Source organism: Streptopelia decaocto, assembly GCF_964273445.1.
Source record: "Streptopelia decaocto genome assembly, contig: HAP1_SCAFFOLD_1144, whole genome shotgun sequence".
NCBI lineage: Eukaryota > Metazoa > Chordata > Aves > Columbiformes > Columbidae > Streptopelia > Streptopelia decaocto.
Genome location: NW_028116169.1, coordinates 1 through 18,625, shown reverse-complemented (window position 1 = coordinate 18,625; position 18,625 = coordinate 1). Strand labels below are relative to the sequence as shown.

Sequence of the window (18,625 nt, the reverse complement as noted above, 5' to 3'; positions counted from 1 at the left end):
TACCCCTCACAGACATTCTTCTAAGTGACCGAGCACCTATGGCTAGTTTTACTTTGGTTTATCTTGGCACAGCACGACCAGAATTTTATATAGATAGCGGTAACAAGCAGTTATTCTATATAAAATATTTACGACGCTGACACGAGGATGTGGTACAGAGGAAACAGCAGCTTGGGATGATAGCAGCAGCCTTGAGAAGTGAGGCTGCAGGATGTGGTGCAGAACACGGGCGTGAAGGGGGAAGAGACAGCGCTGAGGATTCGTAGCGCAGCTGGAGCCGCGCGGCCAGCCCCGGCTGTGGTGGCTCAGCCCAATGCGAAGTATAAAACATTGAACAACAAATAAAATGATTTGGCAGAGAGCAGCAGGTTTGAGGTCGTGTCACCCCGTGTCCCTTCCTGGTGTGACGATGAGCAGAGTCTGGAGCCTGGCAAGGAGCTTCGTGCTTAAACTGCGCTTCAGCCAAGCTCTGCACTGCTTCACGCTGCCACTTAAGTGCGCTGTGTGTGCCCGGGCTGCGGCGAGCTCCCGGGCCACTTCCAATGATTTCAAATATGTAAAACTTGTATTAAACATTAATAAACATCCATGAACATTCCACATGTGGAATAACTAAAAGAACACGTTCCAAGAGCGCTCGGCTCTCCGCTGCGGCCACGGGCTCTACTGCGAGAACATGCCCTTGAAGCGGAGCTTGTCCTCGGCGTCCTTCTCCCGCAGCCGAGCTTCCAGGCTCCGCAGCTCCTTGGAGACGACAGGACGGAGCGAGGGGTCGAGGGCCAGCACCTTGGCAAAGTCGGCCTGCGCCTCCGCCACGTTCCACACCGCCGCGTGGGCCTTCCCCCGCTTGAAATACGCCTTCACGTTGTCTGTGGGGAGACAGCTGATGGGAGCAGAGCATCGGGGGGCTCCCCAGTACCTGCTTGCCCCACTGGTGCCCACTGAAGCTGCCCAGGCTGGCCTGTGGCTCCTTACCTTCATATTTGTTGAGGATGGAGGAGCAGTGATCAAGCACCTCATAGTACTCCTCGCACTGCAGCTTGCACTGGCAGTAATTTAACAGCAGAGGGGTGATCTTCTGGTCAAGCTCGATCCAGTCCGGAGAGCCTGGCTGCTCCTGCAGGATGGGACAGAACAGGGAGAATGAGCCCTGTACATCAAAAGGGATCTGGCAACCCCAGAGAGGGGCCGGGGAGCCCCACCTTCATCTGGAGGTTCTTGAGACAGGCGATGGCATCGTAGTATTTGGCAGCCGCCTCCTGCACCTTGCCCTGCCGGTACAGCTCGTTGCCTTCCTTGTGGATCAGGGGTACGGCCTGCAGCTTCTCCTCATCCGTCATGGCCCAGGGGTCCTGCTGGTAGGAGCCGGGTGCCTCCACCTGCCAGCACCCCACAATGAGAGCAGAGCCGGGCTCTGGGCAGGGACAGGGCCACAGCGCCCCCCTGCTCAGAGCCCCTACCCAAGCAGGGCTGCTGGTGGCCGTCCCTGAGCTCCCCCCAGCCTGGGGCTGGGAGCAGGAGAGCCTCGTCTGCCCCCCTCCATGCCCGTGCCTCACCTTGAGCACTTCGATGTCGAAAATAAGGGGCTGGGGGTTCTTCTGGAGCTCATCGAGGTCAGGGTAGCCCAGGGAACAGTGGTCGTGCAGCTGGGCGATGCTGCAGCAGTGCCGCTGCCCCTCCAGCGGGTCTTTCCCTGCTGCGATGTTGCGCAGGCTCTTGGACACCAGCGGGTAGAGCACGACGTGCTGGGGGTGGGGGAAGCGGCGCTGAGGGGGCCGCACCGGGGCCGGGGGGGAACCAGGACGGTCCCGGCTTCGTGTCCGCCGACCGCGGTGCCCGGGGGCGGCTCCGCCACGTGTGTGTGCGAGGCGCTGGCCACGCCCCCGCCCCAAACCACGCCCCCAAAAGCATCATGCCACGCCCCCGAGTGGCAAACCTCGCACTCAAATCAACAAGCCACGCCCCCGAGCAGCAAACCACGCCCCCATGTTAAACCGGCTGGGCTCCTCCCCCCGGCCCGCCCCCCGCCCCACCTTGGTGTCGCAGCGGAAGCGGGCGCGCTCCCCGGGCCGCATGGTGCGCAGCGCCGCTTCCCACACCGGCAGCTTGAACTTCTTCCCGACGATCAGCTCCATGGGTTTCCCCCGCGTCCGGCTGTCGTCCAGCGGCGTCTCCTCGTCCCCGCATCGCAGCGTCCGGTAGTGGAAGGTGGCCTGAGAAGAAGGCCGCGGCATCACCATGGCGACGGGGGTGGGGGGGACGCGCATGCGCGCCTTGCCCTGTCCCGTCCGCCACCCCCCCGTCCGCCAGCGGCCGCGGTTCTGACCTTGGTGCCGTCGCGGAAGTCGGGCAGCGGCCCGGTGCCCTCCCGCAGCACCTCCTTGTACACGCCGTCCGCCCGCAGCTGCTCGACCTGCTGCGCCATGCTCGCTGTGCCCGCCCCGCCCCGGCTCGGCCGCCTCCGTCGCCCTTCGGCTCTTTCCGGAGCGACGCGGCCGCGCTGGCGCGCCCCCTGCTGGCCGGGAGTGCGCGCCGCGCGGGGCGGGGCCGCCGGGCAGTGGGCGGGGCCAGCGGCGGCGGCGTGTCCGCTTCCCGCCATGCGCGGAGCCGCGTTTGGGACGGAAGGGAAGGATTCGGTAATAAAAATCGCCGGTGACACTCGGCCACGTTTCTGGCAGGGCCCCGTGGTGCGGAGGGGGAGCTCCCGGTGTCCCTGGGGTGCACGGTGTGGGTCACCTCCCGGTTTGGGGACACCGAAGCCGTGTCCCTCTCCTGGCAGTCCCAGCAGGGTTTCCGGACCCAGCAGCTCCCCCGGGGACAGGTGCAGACAGGAGGGACAGGCACTCCCTGGCAACTCCTTGCAGTGCCATCGGGGACATCCCAGGTAACACCAGTGGAGCGGTTGGCCCCAGAAGCCATCCCGGGGTGACACGGGGGCATTTGCAGGTGGCAGGTCCCTGGCCCATCGCAGAGGGTGGTATGCTGTGATGGTACTGCCCGCGCCGCTGGTAGATGTGTCCCCACAGGGAATTGGGTCCCCCCACCCGGTGCGATGCCGAAAACAGCTGCCACTGCGGGTACTGGGCCTTTCTTCTGCCATCACGATTTGGGCTGTTCCTGCACTTTTGGTGGCTTTGCCTGGGCTGGAAAAGCTGCAGCCATGTCAGCCCCTCCTCGCCCTGCTCCGTGTCACACCGCTCCGGCCAGGGCATCGTCACCAGCCCGGCTCAGCGCTGCCGGAGCCCACCGGGTCCCACGGCCGTGGGTGTCTCAGCCCCGTCCTTGTGCGCACACACCAACACCTCGAGGGAGCTCCCGCTCTCTGCCCGCCCCGTGCCCAGCGGGTTTTGCTGGTGCTCGGTCGTGGCTGAGCCAGGTGGGTCCCCCGGCCCCGTTCCCCCCTGAGCGGCGTCACCGCAGTGTGCCGGAGCACGGCGTTATCGCTGGCAGCGCAGGTGGCCGGGAGCCGCGTGCGGTCGATGCCGACGCTGGGTTCCCGCCTGGGGAAACCGTCTCCTTCCTGCCCGCGCCGCGGGGCGAGCGGGGCCGCACCTGCAGGCAGCACGGGCAGAGCCGCCATGTGCCGCCGGCACCGCGAGGAGCCGGGGATGCGCCGTCTGCGAACACCGCGGTGAGCCGGGGGTGGCTGTCACCTCAGGGTCCCCGCGGGGTCTCCAGGCACCCCCGGGGAGGGGAGCGCCCCAAGGGTGGGTGCTGGCGTGCCGTGGGCCTTGGGCTTTGCCCCGTGCCGCTGCCCAGGGCGGCACCGTGAAGGGTCTGGGAGGATTTTGGGTGAATCCTGTCGGCGTTGGGACTGGGCTGTGGGAGCAGCATCAGCCCCACGGGGGCACACGGGTGGGGAGGTGGTGGCAGCAGGTGTCCCGGGGGGGCTGGTTCCCCCGGGGCCATCCGGGTGATGAGGTTTGTGACACCAGAAGCGGAGCTGAGCCTCATATTTGGGCATGGAGCAGATCATTGGAGGCCGGGGTTCTGCCAGCCCGGAGATAACCCGCCTGATAACGGCTCAAAAGGTGCTGCAACCTCCATTGGCTCCCAGTGCCGATATATCACCCGTGTCACCGCGCGGGGCAGGCGGGACGGCACGATGGTGCCTGTCGGGGTGCTGGGGCTGTTGCTGTGGGTGCAGCTCTGCGGGGGTGAGTGTGGGGTGGTGGACAAGGGGGCAGACAGGGACCCCCCAGTCCGGGCTGAGCACCCTCCTTGCCGCAGGCACCGGGGAGCTGCGGCTGGTGGGCGGCGGCGGGCGCTGCGCCGGGCGGGTGGAGGTGAAGCACAACGGCGAGTGGGGCTCCGTCTGCAACTATGACTTCGACTGGGATGCCCGTTGGGCCACCGTGGTGTGCCGGCAACTGGGCTGCGGCGGGGTGGCCAAGGCGTCAGCCTATGCCCCGTTCGGGCCGGGCACCGGCCGGATTTGGCTCCAGCCTTTCTTCTGCCGGGGCACCGAGGAGATGCTGCATGAGTGTCCTCACTTTGGCTGGGGACAGCACTACTGCAACCATGAGAGGGATGTGGGGGTGACCTGCAGAGGTGAGGTGGGGACATTGGCCATGCCGGGACACACGCTGTGTGCTGGGGTGTCCCCAGGCAGGGCTGAGGCTGTGCTGGTGTCCCGGTGCAGAGGCGGTGGAGCTGCGGTTGGTGGCCGGCGGGGGTCCCTGCGCCGGGAGGGTGGAGGCGAAGCTGCGGGGCCAATGGGGCTCAGTGGCAGATGACATATGGGACCTGGAGGACGCCGAGGTGGTGTGCCAACACCTGGGCTGTGGCTCGGCCACCGGTGCCTATGCTGCTGCTTCCAGCTTTGGCAAAGGGGACGGTCCTGTCGGCCTGACTATCATCGACTGCCGCGGGGACGAGGCCACGCTCTGGGACTGCGAGATCCGTGGCTGGGGACCCTATGACGCTATTCATGACTTCGACGTCGCTGTCGCCTGCCAAGGTAGGAGCCTGCCAGTGCTGTGTATGTGCAAGTGCTGGCACGTCCCTCACCACCACCGCGGTGCTGGCACATCCCTCACCACCGTCCCCAGTGCTGGCACATCTCTCACCACCGTCCCCGTGCCGCTCCCGGCAGGGTTTGCCCGGCTGGTCGGCGGTGACACCGCGTGTGCCGGGCGGCTGGAGGTGCGGAGGGGACAAACCTGGGCCAGCGTCTGTGAGGAGCACGTGGACGTCAAGGCCGGCCAGGTGTTGTGCCGGGAGCTGGGCTGCGGCACGGTGCTCGCCGTCCACGGCACCGGCCAGTCTGGGGCAGGAACGGGGCCGCTCTGGGACCTGCGGTTCGAGTGCTCCGGCACCGAAACCCTCCTCTCTGCCTGCTCCCGGCAGCCGCCCCGCAGCCCCGGCTGCACCAGCCAGGCCGGCATCGTCTGCTCCCGTAAGCGCTGGGGACACCGGGGGGTGTCGGGGGGTCCCCGCCCCGCCGTGCCCCCCTCTAACGCCATTTCTCTGCCACAGCCTACACGGGCTTCCGGCTGGCGGGCGAGAGCGGCTGTGCCGGGCGGGTGGAGGTGGAGGTGGGGGGGACGTGGGGGTCCCTCTGTGCCAGCGGCTGGGACCTGCCCGACGCCCACGTCCTCTGCCGCCACCTCGGCTGCGGCGCCGCCATCGCCGTGCCGCCGGGAGGCTCCTTCGGCGCGGGGGACGGGCCGATGTGGCGCGATGGCCTCGGTTGTGACGGGAACGAATGGCACCCGGGCCAGTGCCCCGCGGCGGTGCTGGGGGAGCCCCCCTGTCCCCCCGGCCACACCGCGGCCGTCAACTGCTCAGGTGTGCGTGGGAACAGCCCTCAGGGGCTTTTGGGGCACCCTCAGACTTGGGAGCCGGGACACAGGGTCCTGTGGGCCGAGGGGAGGGCTGAGCCGCCATCCCCCCGGGGTCTCTACGCGGCTGGTGCTGCGGCCCCACGGCAGCGCTGGGGATGTTGCAGGTGTTGCCGAAGCCCTGCGGCTGGTGCAGGGGGAGAGCCGGTGCGACGGGCGGCTGGAGGTGCCCAGGAGCCCCGGGACATGGGCCCGCGTGGCGGCGGGGCAGTGGGACAGCGGGCTTGGCAGCGTGGTGTGCCGGCAGCTGGGCTGCGGCGTGCTGGAGAAAGTGTCTGGTGTGCCGGGCTCGGGCAGCGTGGTGCTGCGCTGTGCCGGCACCGAGGAGAGCCTGGCACGGTGCAACGTCTCCGGGACGGCCGCCGCGCCACCCGGCAGCCCCGAGGAGGTGGCCGTCGTCTGCTCGGGTGAGTGTCCCGAAGGGCCGGGGGTGCCGGGTCCCCGAGCGGCCACCGCAGCCCGGTCCCCTGTGTCCCCGCAGGCAGCCGGCGGGTGAGGCTGGCAGGTGGCCCCGGGCGCTGCGCCGGGCGCGTGGAGCTCTACGCCAATGGCACCTGGGCCAGCGCCTGCCAGGACACCTGGGACCTCCCGGACGCCACCGTCGTGTGCCGCCAGCTGGGCTGTGGCACGGCGCTGGCGGCACCAGGAGCAGGTGACTTTGGTGCCGGCGCGGGAACGCCGTGGCCGGATGCCGGAGGCTGCGCCGGGACCGAGGCGTCAATCTGGGCCTGTCCGGGCTCGGCACGGCGCGGCTGCCGGCGCGGTGGTGGGGCAGGTGCCATCTGCTCAGGTCAGTGCCGTGCACCCCCAGACTGGGGGCCGGGGGACCGTCCCCGGTCAGTGCCGTGACCCCCGTCTCCCTTGCAGATCAGCTGTCCCTGCGGCTGGCGGGCGGCAGCGGCCGCTGCGCCGGGCGCCTGGAGGTGCTGCACAACGGCACCTGGGGCGGCGTTTGTGCCAACGGCACCAGCCCCGCCACGGCCATCGCCGCCTGCCGCCAGCTGGGCTGCGGGGACGGGGGGCGGCTGGAGCCTGCGCCCCCCGGGGACGCGGCCCCCGCCTGGCTGGCCTGGCTGGGCTGCGAGAAGGGGACCCGCTGGCTGTGGCGATGTCCCTCGGCACCCTGGCGCCTGCAGGACTGCGGCCCCGGCGGGGACGCCCATGTCGCCTGTGACGAGGACGCTGATGGCACGAGCGGGACGCCCACCCCGTCCCCAGGTAGCTGTGCCCGTGCCGGCAGCACCCGCGGTGCTGGGCCGGTCGGGGTCCCCTCCTCACGCCGCCCGGCCATGTCCCCGCAGGTGTCCCCAGCAGCACCGCCCTGATGGCAGCGGCGGGGTCGGTGCCGGTGTCCACGGTCCTGTGCGTGGTCCTGGGGACGCTGCTGTTCCTGGCGCTGGGCGCCCTGGCCGTGCAGATGTGCTGTGCCCAGGCTCGGCGCCGAGGTGGGTCCTGGGGGTGGGTGCCGGGCAGAGCCGGTTTGGGGGTCCTGGGGCTCCCGCTCCAGGGGGTGGCTCAGAGGGTGACCCCGGTGCCACCCACGGTCCCCACGGCCCCGGGTGAGCGCTGCCCGTCATTTCAGGCCCTGGTGGAGCTGCGGACGCCGTCCCTGATGCCATATACGAGGAGCTGGACTACACCCCGGACCCGGAGTACCAGGAGGTGCCCAGTGGCTCAGGTGGGTGCAGCCCCCCCGTGCCTGGAGTTTCTCCCAAAAGAGGGGGCAACTCTGTCCCACAGCCCCAGCGGGTCCTGGTGTTGCGGCACCGCCTGGTCCCTACGGCACGGGGGTGTCCCCTGGTCCCCCCAGGGCCGTGCTGCCCACGGTGCCGGCTCCAGCCACCCCAAATCCCGTCCTCCCCCGCCAGGCTCCCTGTCAGAAGGGTCGGGGACGAAGCTGCCGTATTACACTGGGGATGGTGTGGAGGAGAGCGACCCGAAGGCAGCCCCAGGTAGGGACACAGGGACAGGAACGTGGTGGGGAGCCCCGGGGAGAGGGGACATGGCCAGGTGCTGGGGACACGAGGGGACACGGCCCCTGCTCAGCCAGGGAGCCCAGCTCAGCTGTGGCTGCCATTAGTGTCATTAGCGTCATCAATGACTGCTGGGGCTCTGGCTGAGATCCTGCAGCCCCGGTGGCACCAGGACATCCCCAGTGGTGCGGGCAGAGGTGGGCGGCACAGCCAGAGCCCTGCACCGCCTCTGGTTCACCCCGTGCCCTGTGCCTGTGGCAGAGTCCCCAGCCCAGCACAGCTCCCCGGATGTCTACGACGATGCTGCAGCCGTGCCAGAGGTGTCTCCCGCTCCCAGCGCTGGGGACATGTCCGAGGGGGTGACCCGGAGGAGCTGGGGCTGTCCCCCACCCACAGGTAAGAGGGGCCAGGGCTGCCCTGTCCCCTGCGGAGCCACCTCGGGGCACTGGCCGTGGGCAGGGAGCAGGCAGCAGATCCACGGGGGATGCGGCAGGGACACAAAGCAGCCCCTGCAAAGCACCAGCCTTTGCTGTCCCCGAAGGTGGGAGCTGCCACCCCTCAGGTCCTGCAGAAGCCACAGGGGACCCCCCGGCACAGCCCCCGGGGCACACGGACTATGATGATGTTGGCAGCAGCGCCCTGGGGACATCGCTGTGAGGATTTCCCTGGGGACACAGGTGCAGGGGTGGGGCCCTGTCCCCAGGGAGGGGTGGCCCTGGTCTCGGAGGTCACCTCCCGCTGCCCAGGGCCACAGCGGAGCAGCAAAGCAGCTCCTGTGTCCCTCCCGCACGCAGCGCTGCAGCGATTTCCCGTGAACTTCAGCAGCACCGAGAACGGCGCTAGAAACGGCTCTGGTTGGTGCAGGGACCTCTCCGAAAGGTGGGGGGGAAATTAAGCCCTAGCTGTATTTGATTAGTTAAAGGCTGAAATAATTATGTGTAAAATATATATATATATAATAAATAGTATTTTGCTTACGCTAAAGGCAAACATATTGGCTAACTGGGAATTACATGGGGAGGGGAAAATACCCCATCGCTGTCCGGTTCGGGGAGGTGCTTGGGAACCTTCCCAGGCTGGAGGTTCCGGCTGTTCCGCCCGGCTCGGCCGCCTCCGCCGCCCTTCGGCTCTTTCCGGAGCGCGCGCCGCGCGGGGCGGTGCCTCCGGGCAGTGGGCGGGGCCAGCGGCGGCGGCGTGTCCGCTTCCCGCCATGCGCGGAGCCGCGTTTGGGACGGAAGGGAAGGATTCGGTAATAAAAATCGCCGGTGACTCTCGGCCACGTTTCTGGCAGGGCCCCGTGGGGCGGTGGGGAGGCTCCCGGTGTCCCTGGGGCGCACAGAGAGGGTCACCTCCCACCCTGGGGTCACCAAAGCTGTGTCCCCTCCTGCCAGCCATGGTGGGTCACCGGCCCCGGCAGCTCCCTGGGGCCAGGAGGGCCAAGCAGGTCTGTGCTGCAGCATCGGGGACGTGCCAGGTAACACGGATGGTGGGGTCAGACCCAGAAGCCATCCCGCGGTGACACGGGGACATTTGCAGGTGGCCGGTCCCTGGTCCATTGCAGAGGGCGGTGGGACGTGGTGGTGCAGCCTGCGCTGCCTGCAGGCGTGTCCCCGCAGGGAGGTGTGTCCCCCACCCGGTGCGATGCCACCGCCACCCGCTATTGAACGTCTCTAGGCCCTCCTGCCATCACGATTTGGGCTGTTCCTGCACTTTTGGTGGCTTTGCCTGGGCTGGAAAAGCTGCAGCCATGTCAGCCCCTCCTCGTCCTGCTCCGTGTCACACCGCCCCGCCAGGGCATCGTCACCAGCCCGGCTCAGCGCTGCCGGAGCCCACCGGGTCCCACGGCCGTGGGTGTCTCAGCCCCGTCCTTGTCCGCACACACCAACACCTCGAGGGAGCTCCCGCTCTCTGCCCGCCCCGTGCCCAGCGGGTTTTGCTGGTGCTCGGTCCTGGCTGAGCCAGGTGGGTCCCCCGGCCCCGTTCCCCCCTGAGCGGCGTCACCGCGGTGTGCCGGAGCACGGCGTTATCGCTGGCAGCGCAGGTGGCCGGGAGCCGCGTGCGGTCGATGCCGACGCTGGGTTCCCGCCTGGGGAAACCGTCTCCTTCCTGCCCGCGCCGCGGGGCGAGCGGGGCCGCACCTGCAGGCAGCGCGGGCAGAGCCGCCATGTGCCGCCGGCACCGCGAGGAGCCGGGGATGCGCCGTCTGCGAACACCGCGGTGAGCCGGGGGGTGGCTGTCACCTCAGGGTCCCCCGTGGGGTCTCCAGGCACCCCCAGGGAGGGGAGCGCCCCAAGGGTGGGTGCAGGCGTGCCGTGGGCCTTGGGCTTTGCCCGGTGCCGCTGCCCAGGGCGGCACCGTGAAGGGTCTGGGAGGATTTTGGGTGAATCCTGTCGGCGTTGGGACTGGGCTGTGGGAGCAGCATCAGCCCCACGGGGGCACACGGGTGGGGAGGTGGTGGCAGCAGGTGTCCCGGGGGGGCTGGTTCCCCCGGGGCCATCCGGGTGACGAGATTTGTGACACCAGAAGCGGAGCTGAGTCTCATATTTGGGCATGGAGCAGATCATTGGAGGCCGGGGTTCTGCCAGCCCGGAGATAACCCGCCTGATAACGGCTCAAAACGGGCTGCCGCCTCCATTGGCTCCCAGTGCCGATATATCACCCGTGTCACCGCGCCGGGGCAGGCGGGACGGCACGATGGTGCCTGTGGGGGTGCTGGGGCTGTTGCTGTGGGTGCAGCTCTGCGGGGGTGAGTGTGGGGTGGTGGGCAAGGGGGCAGACAGGGACCCCCCAGTCCGGGCTGAGCACCCTCCTTGCCGCAGGCACCGGGGAGCTGCGGCTGGTGGGCGGCGGCGGGCGCTGCGCCGGGCGGGTGGAGGTGAAGCACAACGGCGAGTGGGGCTCGGTCTGTAACCTACACTTCGATTGGGAGACCAGTTGGGCCACCGTGGTGTGCCGGCAACTGGGCTGTGGCGGGGTGGCCAAGGCGTCAGCCTATGCCCCGTTCGGGCCGGGCACCGGCCGGATTTGGCTGCACCCGTTCTCGTGCCGGGGCACCGAGGAGATGCTGCACGAGTGTCCTCACTTCGGCTGGGGACAGCACTACTGTGGCCACGAGTGGGACCTGGGGGTGATCTGCAAAGGTGAGGTGGGGACATTGGCCTTGGCGGGACACACGCTGTGTGCTGGGGTGTCCCCAGGCAGGGCTGAGGCTGTGCTGGTGTCCTGGTGCAGAGGCGGTGGAGCTGCGGTTGGTGGCCGGCGGGGGTCCCTGCGCCGGGAGGGTGGAGGCGAAGCTGCAGGGCCAATGGGGCTCGGTGGGAGATGGTGCCTGGAACATGAATGATGCCGAGGTGGTGTGCCGGCACCTGGGCTGCGGCTCGGCCACCGGTGCCTACACCGCTGCTGCCAGCTTTGGCGAAGGGGACGGTCCCATCGGCCTGTTCAGTGTCAAGTGCCGCGGGGACGAGGCCACGCTCTGGGACTGCACGATCCGCGGCTGGGGACCCATTAATGGTTCTCACATCTATGACGTTGCCGTCGCCTGCCAAGGTAGGAGCCGGGCAGCGTTGGGGACGCGGTGGTGCTGGCACATCCCTCACCACCGTCCCCATTGCTGGCACATCCCTCACCACCGTCCCCAGTGCTGGCACATCCCTCACCACCGTCCCCGTGCCGCTCCCGGCAGGGTTTGCCCGGCTGGTCGGCGGTGACACCGCGTGCGCCGGGCGGCTGGAGGTGCGGAGGGGACAAACCTGGGCCAGCGTCTGTGAGGAGCACGTGGACGTCAAGGCCGGCCAGGTGTTGTGCCGGGAGCTGGGCTGCGGCACGGTGCTCGCCGTCCACGGCACCGGCCAGTCTGGGGCAGGAACGGGGCCGCTCTGGGACCTGCGGTTCGAGTGCTCCGGCACCGAAACCCTCCTCTCTGCCTGCTCCCGGCAGCCGCCCCGCAGCCCCGGCTGCACCAGCCAGGCCGGCATCGTCTGCTCCCGTAAGCGCTGGGGACACCGGGGGGTGTCGGGGGGTCCCCGCCCCGCCGTGCCCCCCTCTAGCGCCATTTCTCTGCCACAGCCTACACGGGTTTCCGGCTGGCGGGCGAGAGCGGCTGTGCCGGGCGGGTGGAGGTGGAGGTGGGGGGGACGTGGGGGTCCCTCTGTGCCAGCGGCTGGGACCTGCCCGACGCCCATGTCCTCTGCCGCCACCTCGGCTGCGGCGCCGCCATCGCCGTGCCGCCGGGAGGCTCCTTCGGCGCGGGGGACGGGCCGATGTGGAGCGATGGCTTCGGTTGTGACGGGAACGAATGGCACCCGGGCCAGTGCCCCGCGGCGGTGCTGGGGGAGCCCCCCTGTCCCCCCGGCCACACCGCGGCCGTCAACTGCTCAGGTGTGTGTGGGAACAGCCCTCAGGGGCTTTTGGGGCACCCTCAGACTTGGGAGCAAGGGACCCAGGGTCCTGTGGGCCGAGGGGAGGGCTGAGCCGCCATCCCCCCGGGGTCTCTACGCGGCTGGTGCTGCGGCCCCACGGCAGCGCTGGGGATGTTGCAGGTGTTGCCGAAGCCCTGCGGCTGGTGCAGGGGGAGAGCCGGTGCGACGGGCGGCTGGAGGTGCCCAGGAGCCCCGGGACATGGGCCCGCGTGGCGGCGGGGCCGTGGGACAGTGGGCTTGGCAGCGTGGTGTGCCGGCAGCTGGGCTGCGGCGTGCTGGAGAAAGTGTCTGGTGTGCCGGGCTCGGGCAGCGTGGTGCTGCGCTGTGCCGGCACCGAGGAGAGCCTGGCACGGTGCAACGTCTCCGGGACGGCCGCCGCGCCACCCGGCAGCCCCGAGGAGGTGGCCGTCGTCTGCTCGGGTGAGTGTCCCGAAGGGCCGGGGGTGCCGGCTCCCCGAGCGGCCACCGCAGCCCGGTCCCCTGTGTCCCCGCAGGCAGCCGGCGGGTGAGGCTGGCGGGTGGCCCCGGGCGCTGCGCCGGGCGCGTGGAGCTCTACGCCAATGGCACCTGGGCCAGCGCCTGCCAGGACACCTGGGGCCTCCCGGACGCCACCGTCGTGTGCCGCCAGCTGGGCTGTGGCACGGCGCTGGCGGCACCGGGAGCAGGTCACTTCGGTGCCGGCGTGGGGACGCCGTGGCCGGATGCCGGAGGCTGCGCCGGGACCGAGGCGTCAATCTGGGCCTGTCCGGGCTCGGCACGGCGCGGCTGCCGGCGCGGTGGTGGGGCAGGTGCCGTCTGCTCAGGTCAGTGCCGTGCACCCCCAGACTGGGGGCCGGGGGACCGTCCCCGGTCGGTGCCGTGACCCCCGTCCCCCTTGCAGATCAGCTGTCCCTGCGGCTGGCGGGCGGCAGCGGCCGCTGCGCCGGGCGCCTGGAGGTGCTGCACAATGGCACCTGGGGCGGCGTTTGTGCCAACGGCACCAGCCCCGCCACGGCCATCGCCGCCTGCCGCCAGCTGGGCTGCGGGGACGGGGGGCGGCTGGAGCCTGCGCCCCCCGGGGACGCGGCCCCCGCCTGGCTGGCCTGGCTGGGCTGCGAGAAGGGGACCCGCTGGCTGTGGCGATGTCCCTCGGCACCCTGGCGCCTGCAGGACTGCGGCCCCGGCGGGGACGCCCATGTCGCCTGTGACGAGGACGCTGATGGCACGAGCGGGACGCCCACCCCGTCCCCAGGTAGCTGTGCCCGTGCCGGCAGCACCCGCGGTGCTGGGCCGGTCGGGGTCCCCTCCTCACGCCGCCCGGCCATGTCCCCGCAGGTGTCCCCAGCAGCACCGCCCTGATGGCAGCGGCAGGGTCGGTGCCGGTGTCCACGGTCCTGTGCGTGGTCCTGGGGACGCTGCTGTTCCTGGCGCTGGGCGCCCTGGCCGTGCAGATGTGCTGTGCCCGGGCTCGGCGCCGAGGTGGGTCCTGGGGGTGGGTGCCGGGCAGAGCCGGTTTGGGGGTCCTGGGGCTCCCGCTCCAGGGGGTGGCTCAGAGGGTGACCCCGGTGCCACCCACGGTCCCCACGGCCCCGGGTGAGCGCTGCCCGTCATTTCAGGCCCTGGTGGAGCTGCGGACGCCGTCCCTGATGCCATATACGAGGAGCTGGACTACAACCCCGACCCGGAGTACCAGGAGGTGCCCAGTGGCTCAGGTGGGTGCAGCCCCCCCGTGCCTGGAGGTTCTCCCAAAAGAGGGGGCAACTCTGTCCCACAGCCCCAGCAGGTCCTGGTGTTGCGGCACCGGCTGGTTCCTACGACACGGGGGTGTCCCCTGGTCCCCCCAGGGCCGTGCTGCCCGCGGTGCCGGCTCCAGCCACCCCAAATCCCGTCCTCCCCCCGCCAGGCTCCCTGTCAGAAGGGTCAGGGACGAAGCTGCCGTATTACACTGGGGATGGTGTGGAGGAGAGCGACCTGAAGGCAGCCCCAGGTAGGGACACAGGGACAGGAACGTGGTGGGGAGCCCCGGGGAGAGGGGACATGGCCAGGTGCTGGGGACACGAGGGGACACGGCCCCTGCTCAGCCAGGGAGCCCAGCTCAGCTGTGGCTGCCATTAGTGTCATTAGCGTCATCAATGACTGCTGGGGCTCTGGCTGAGATCCTGCAGCCCCGGTGGCACCAGGACATCCCCAGTGGTGCGGGCAGAGGTGGGCGGCACAGCCAGAGCCCTGCACCGCCTCTGGTTCACCCCGTGCCCTGTGCCTGTGGCAGAGTCCCCAGCCCAGCACAGCTCCCCGGATGTCTACGACGATGCTGCAGCCGTGCCAGAGGTGTCTCCCGCTCCCAGCGCTGGGGACATGTCCGAGGGGGTGACCCGGAGGAGCTGGGGCTGTCCCCCACCCACAGGTAAGAGGGGCCAGGGCTGCCCTGTCCCCTGCGGAGCCACCTCGGGGCACTGGCCGTGGGCAGGGAGCAGGCAGCAGATCCACGGGGGATGCGGCAGGGACACAAAGCAGCCCCTGCAAAGCACCAGCCTTTGCTGTCCCCGAAGGTGGGAGCTGCCACCCCTCAGGTCCTGCAGAAGCCACAGGGGACCCCCCGGCACAGCCCCCGGGGCACACGGACTATGATGATGTTGGCAGCAGCGCCCTGGGGACATCGCTGTGAGGATTCCCCTGGGGACACAGGTGCAGGGGTGGGGCCCTGTCCCCAGGGAGGGGTGGCCCTGGTCTCGGAGGTCACCTCCCGCTGCCCAGGGCCACAGCAGAGCAGCAAAGCAGCTCCTGTGTCCCTCCCGCACGCAGCGCTGCAGCGATTTCCCGTGAACTTCAGCAGCACCGAGAACGGCGCTAGAAACGGCTCTGGTTGGTGCAGGGACCTCTCCGAAAGGTGGGGGGGAAATTAAGCCCTAGCTGTATTTGATTAGTTAAAGGCTGAAATAATTATGTGTAAAATATATATATATATAATAAATAGTATTTTGCTTACGCTAAAGGCAAACATATTGGCTAACTGGGAATTACATGGGGAGGGGAAAATACCCCATCGCTGTCCGGTTCGGGGAGGTGCTTGGGAACCTTCCCAGGCTGGAGGTTCCGGCTGTTCCGCCCGGCTCGGCCGCCTCCGCCGCCCTTCGGCTCTTTCCGGAGCGCGCGCCGCGCGGGGCGGTGCCTCCGGGCAGTGGGCGGTGCCTCCGGGCAGTGGGCGGTGCCTCCGGGCAGTGGGCGGTGCCTCCGGGCAGTGGGCGGTGCCTCCGGGCAGTGGGCGGTGCCTCCGGGCAGTGGGCGGGGCCAGCGGCGGCGGCGTGTCCGCTTCCCGCCATGCGCGGAGCCGCGTTTGGGACGGAAGGGAAGGATTCGGTAATAAAAATCGCCGGTGACTCTCGGCCACGTTTCTGGCAGGGCCCCGTGATGCGGTGGGGAGCTCCCGGTGTCCCTGGGGCGCACAGAGAGGGTCACCTCCCACCCTGGGGTCACCAAAGCTGTGTCCCCCTCCTGCCAGCCATGGTGGGTCACCGGCCCCGGCAGCTCCCCGGGGCCAGGAGGGCCAAGCAGGTCTGTGCTGCAGCATCGGGGACGTGCCAGGTAACACGGATGGTGGGGTCAGACCCAGAAGCCATCCCGGAGTGACACGGGGACACTTGCAGGTGGCCGGTCCCTGGTCCATTGCAGAGGGCGGTGGGACGTGGTGGTGCAGCCCGCGCTGCCTGCAGGTGTGTCCCCGCAGGGAGGTGTGTCCCCCACCCGGTGCGATGCCACCGCCACCCGCTATTGAACGTCTCTGGGCTCTCCTGCCATCACGATTTGGGCTGTTCCTGCACTTTTGGTGGCTTTGCCTGGGCTGGAAAAGCTGCAGCCATGTCAGCCCGTCCTCAGCCTGCTCCGTGTCACACCGCTCCGTCCAGGGCATCGTCAGCAGCCCGGCTCAGCGCTGCCGGAGCCCACCGGGTCCCACGGCCGTGGGTGTCTCAGCCCCGTCCTTGTCCGCACACACCAACACCTCGAGGGAGCTCCCGCTCTCTTCCCCCCCCGTGCTCAGCGGGTTTTGCTGGTGCTCAGTCGTGGCTGAGCCAGGTGGGTCCCCCGGCCCCGTTCCCCCCGAGCGGCGTCACCGCGGTGTGCCGGAGCACGGCGTTATCGCTGGCAGCGCAGGTGGCCGGGAGCCGCGTGCGGTCGATGCCGACGCTGGGTTCCCGCCTGGGGAAACCGTCTCCTTCCTGCCCGCGCCGCGGGGCGAGCGGGGCCGCACCTGCAGGCAGCACGGGCAGAGCCGCCATGTGCCGCCGGCACCGCGAGGAGCCGGGGATGCGCCGTCTGCGAACACCGCGGTGAGCCGGGGGGTGGCTGTCACCTCAGAGTCCCCCGCGGGGTCTCCAGGCACCCCCAGGGAGGGGAGCGCCCCAAGGGTGGGTGCAGGCGTGCCGTGGGCCTTGGGCTTTGCCCGGTGCCGCTGCCCAGGGCGGCACCGTGAAGGGTCTGGGAGGATTTTGGGTGAATCCTGTCGGCGTTGGGACTGGGCTGTGGGAGCAGCATCAGCCCCACGGGGGCACACGGGTGGGGAGGTGGTGGCAGCAGGTGTCCCGGGGGGGCTGGTTCCCCCGGGGCCATCCGGGTGACGAGGTGTGTGACGCCAGAAGCGGAGCTGAGCCTCATATTTGGGCATGGAGCAGATCATTGGAGGCCGGGGTTCTGCCAGCCCGGAGATAACCCGCCTGATAACGGCTCAAAAGGTGCTGCAACCTCCATTGGCTCCCAGTGCCGATATATCACCCGTGTCACCGCGCGGGGCAGCCGGGACGGCACGATGGTGCCTGTGGGGGTGCTGGGGCTGTTGCTGTGGGTGCAGCTCTGCGGGGGTGAGCGCGGGGTGAGGGGAGTGGGGGTCAGGAACCCAACGGGAGGACAGGGACCCCCAGTCCGGGCTGAGCACCCTCCTTGCCGCAGGCACCGGGGAGCTGCGGCTGGTGGGCGGCGGCGGGCGCTGCGCCGGGCGGGTGGAGGTGAAGCACAACGGCGAGTGGGGCTCCGTCTGCAACTTCCACTTTGACTGGGAGACGACTTGGGCCACTGTGGTGTGCCGGCAACTGGGCTGCGGTGCGGTAGCCAAGGCGTCAGTGTACGCCCCGTTCGGGCCGGGCACCGGCCGGATTTGGCTCCAGCCCTTCTTGTGCCGGGGCACAGAGGAGATGCTGCACGAGTGTCCTAACTGGGGCTGGGGACAGCACTACTGCAACCATGAGCGGGACTTGGGGGTGATCTGCAGAGGTGAGGTGGGGACATTGGCCATGCCGGGACACACGCTGTGTGCTGGGGTGTCCCCAGGCAGGGCTGAGGCTGTGCTGGTGTCCCGGTGCAGAGGCGGTGGAGCTGCGGTTGGTGGCCGGCGGGGGTCCCTGCGCCGGGAGGGTGGAGGCGAAGCTGCGGGGCCAATGGGGCTCGGTGGGAGATGGTGCCTGGCACATGAATGACGCCGAGGTGGTGTGCCGGCACCTGGGCTGCGGCTCGGCCACCGGTGCCTACACCGCTGCTGCCAGCTTTGGCGAAGGGGACGGTCCCATTGGCCTGTTTGGCGTCGAGTGCCGCGGGGACGAGGCCACGCTCTGGGACTGCGAGATCCGCGGCTGGGGACCTCTTAATGGTTCTCACAGCTTTGACGTTGCCGTCGCCTGCCAAGGTAGGAGCCGGGCAGCATTTGGGACGCACTGGTGCTGGCACGTCCCTCACCACCGCCCCCTGTGCTGGCACATCCCTCACCACCGTCCCCAGTGCTGGCACATCCCTCACCACCGTCCCCGTGCCGCTCCCGGCAGGGTTTGCCCGGCTGGTCGGCGGTGACACCGCGTGTGCCGGGCGGCTGGAGGTGCGGAGGGGACAAACCTGGGCCAGCGTCTGTGAGGAGCACGTGGACGTCAAGGCCGGCCAGGTGGTGTGCCGGGAGCTGGGCTGCGGCACGGTGCTCGCCGTCCACGGCACCGGCCAGTCTGGGGCAGGAACGGGGCCGCTCTGGGACCTGCGGTTCGAGTGCTCCGGCACCGAAACCCTCCTCTCTGCCTGCTCCCGGCAGCCGCCCCGCAGCCCCGGCTGCACCAGCCAGGCCGGCATCGTCTGCTCCCGTAAGCGCTGGGGACAGCGGGGGTGTCGGGGGGTCCCCGCCCCGCCGTGCCCCCCTCTAACGCCATTTCTCTGCCACAGCCTACACGGGTTTCCGGCTGGCGGGCGAGAGCGGCTGTGCCGGGCGGGTGGAGGTGGAGGTGGGGGGGACGTGGGGGTCCCTCTGTGCCAGCGGCTGGGACCTGCCCGACGCCCACGTCCTCTGCCGCCACCTCGGCTGCGGCGCCGCCATCGCCGTGCCGCCGGGAGGCTCCTTCGGCGCGGGGGACGGGCCGATGTGGCGCGATGGCCTCGGTTGCGA

At 69.6% G+C, this 18,625-nt stretch overlaps 4 protein-coding genes across 4 annotated transcripts; 3 read left to right on the top strand and 1 right to left on the bottom strand.

Moving 5' to 3' along the window:
• Positions 1-43: 43 nt before the first annotated feature.
• On the bottom strand, positions 44-2,674 carry AIP (AHR interacting HSP90 co-chaperone). Its single transcript, XM_082076969.1, has 6 exons — positions 2,327-2,674; positions 2,034-2,213; positions 1,557-1,745; positions 1,203-1,379; positions 976-1,117; positions 44-869 (listed from the first exon to the last, which is right to left on the bottom strand). Exons 1-6 carry the CDS (start codon positions 2,597-2,599, stop codon positions 664-666), a joined length of 1,167 nt encoding a protein of 388 aa, XP_081933095.1. The 5' UTR covers positions 2,600-2,674; the 3' UTR covers positions 44-663.
• A 51-nt stretch (positions 2,675-2,725) lies between these two features.
• On the top strand, positions 2,726-8,794 carry LOC309452325 (scavenger receptor cysteine-rich domain-containing protein SCART1-like). The gene is made up of 12 exons (XM_082076967.1): positions 2,726-3,376; positions 4,231-4,551; positions 4,643-4,960; positions 5,096-5,398; positions 5,479-5,790; positions 5,951-6,250; positions 6,325-6,633; positions 6,711-7,061; positions 7,145-7,288; positions 7,426-7,521; positions 7,712-7,795; positions 8,078-8,794. Exons 1-12 carry the CDS (start codon positions 3,013-3,015, stop codon positions 8,434-8,436), a joined length of 3,261 nt encoding a protein of 1,086 aa, XP_081933093.1. The 5' UTR covers positions 2,726-3,012; the 3' UTR covers positions 8,437-8,794.
• Positions 8,795-10,366: 1,572 nt separating this feature from the next.
• Positions 10,367-15,074, top strand: LOC309452324 (scavenger receptor cysteine-rich type 1 protein M130-like; the record flags this gene model as incomplete). The annotated part of the gene is made up of 13 exons (XM_082076966.1): positions 10,367-10,562; positions 10,636-10,956; positions 11,048-11,365; positions 11,502-11,804; positions 11,885-12,196; positions 12,358-12,657; positions 12,732-13,040; positions 13,118-13,468; positions 13,552-13,695; positions 13,833-13,928; positions 14,120-14,203; positions 14,486-14,877; positions 15,019-15,074. The coding sequence occupies 12 exons, from the start codon at positions 10,367-10,369 to the stop codon at positions 14,842-14,844; spliced, it is 3,093 nt and encodes a 1,030-aa protein (XP_081933092.1). The 3' UTR covers positions 14,845-14,877; positions 15,019-15,074.
• A 1,942-nt stretch (positions 15,075-17,016) lies between these two features.
• On the top strand, positions 17,017-18,618 carry LOC309452321 (scavenger receptor cysteine-rich type 1 protein M130-like; the record flags this gene model as incomplete). The annotated part of the gene is made up of 5 exons (XM_082076962.1): positions 17,017-17,069; positions 17,158-17,478; positions 17,570-17,887; positions 18,024-18,326; positions 18,406-18,618. Coding segments are annotated over exons 1-5 (1,207 nt in total), but the record flags the coding sequence as incomplete, so codon positions are not given.
• Positions 18,619-18,625: the final 7 nt, after the last annotated feature.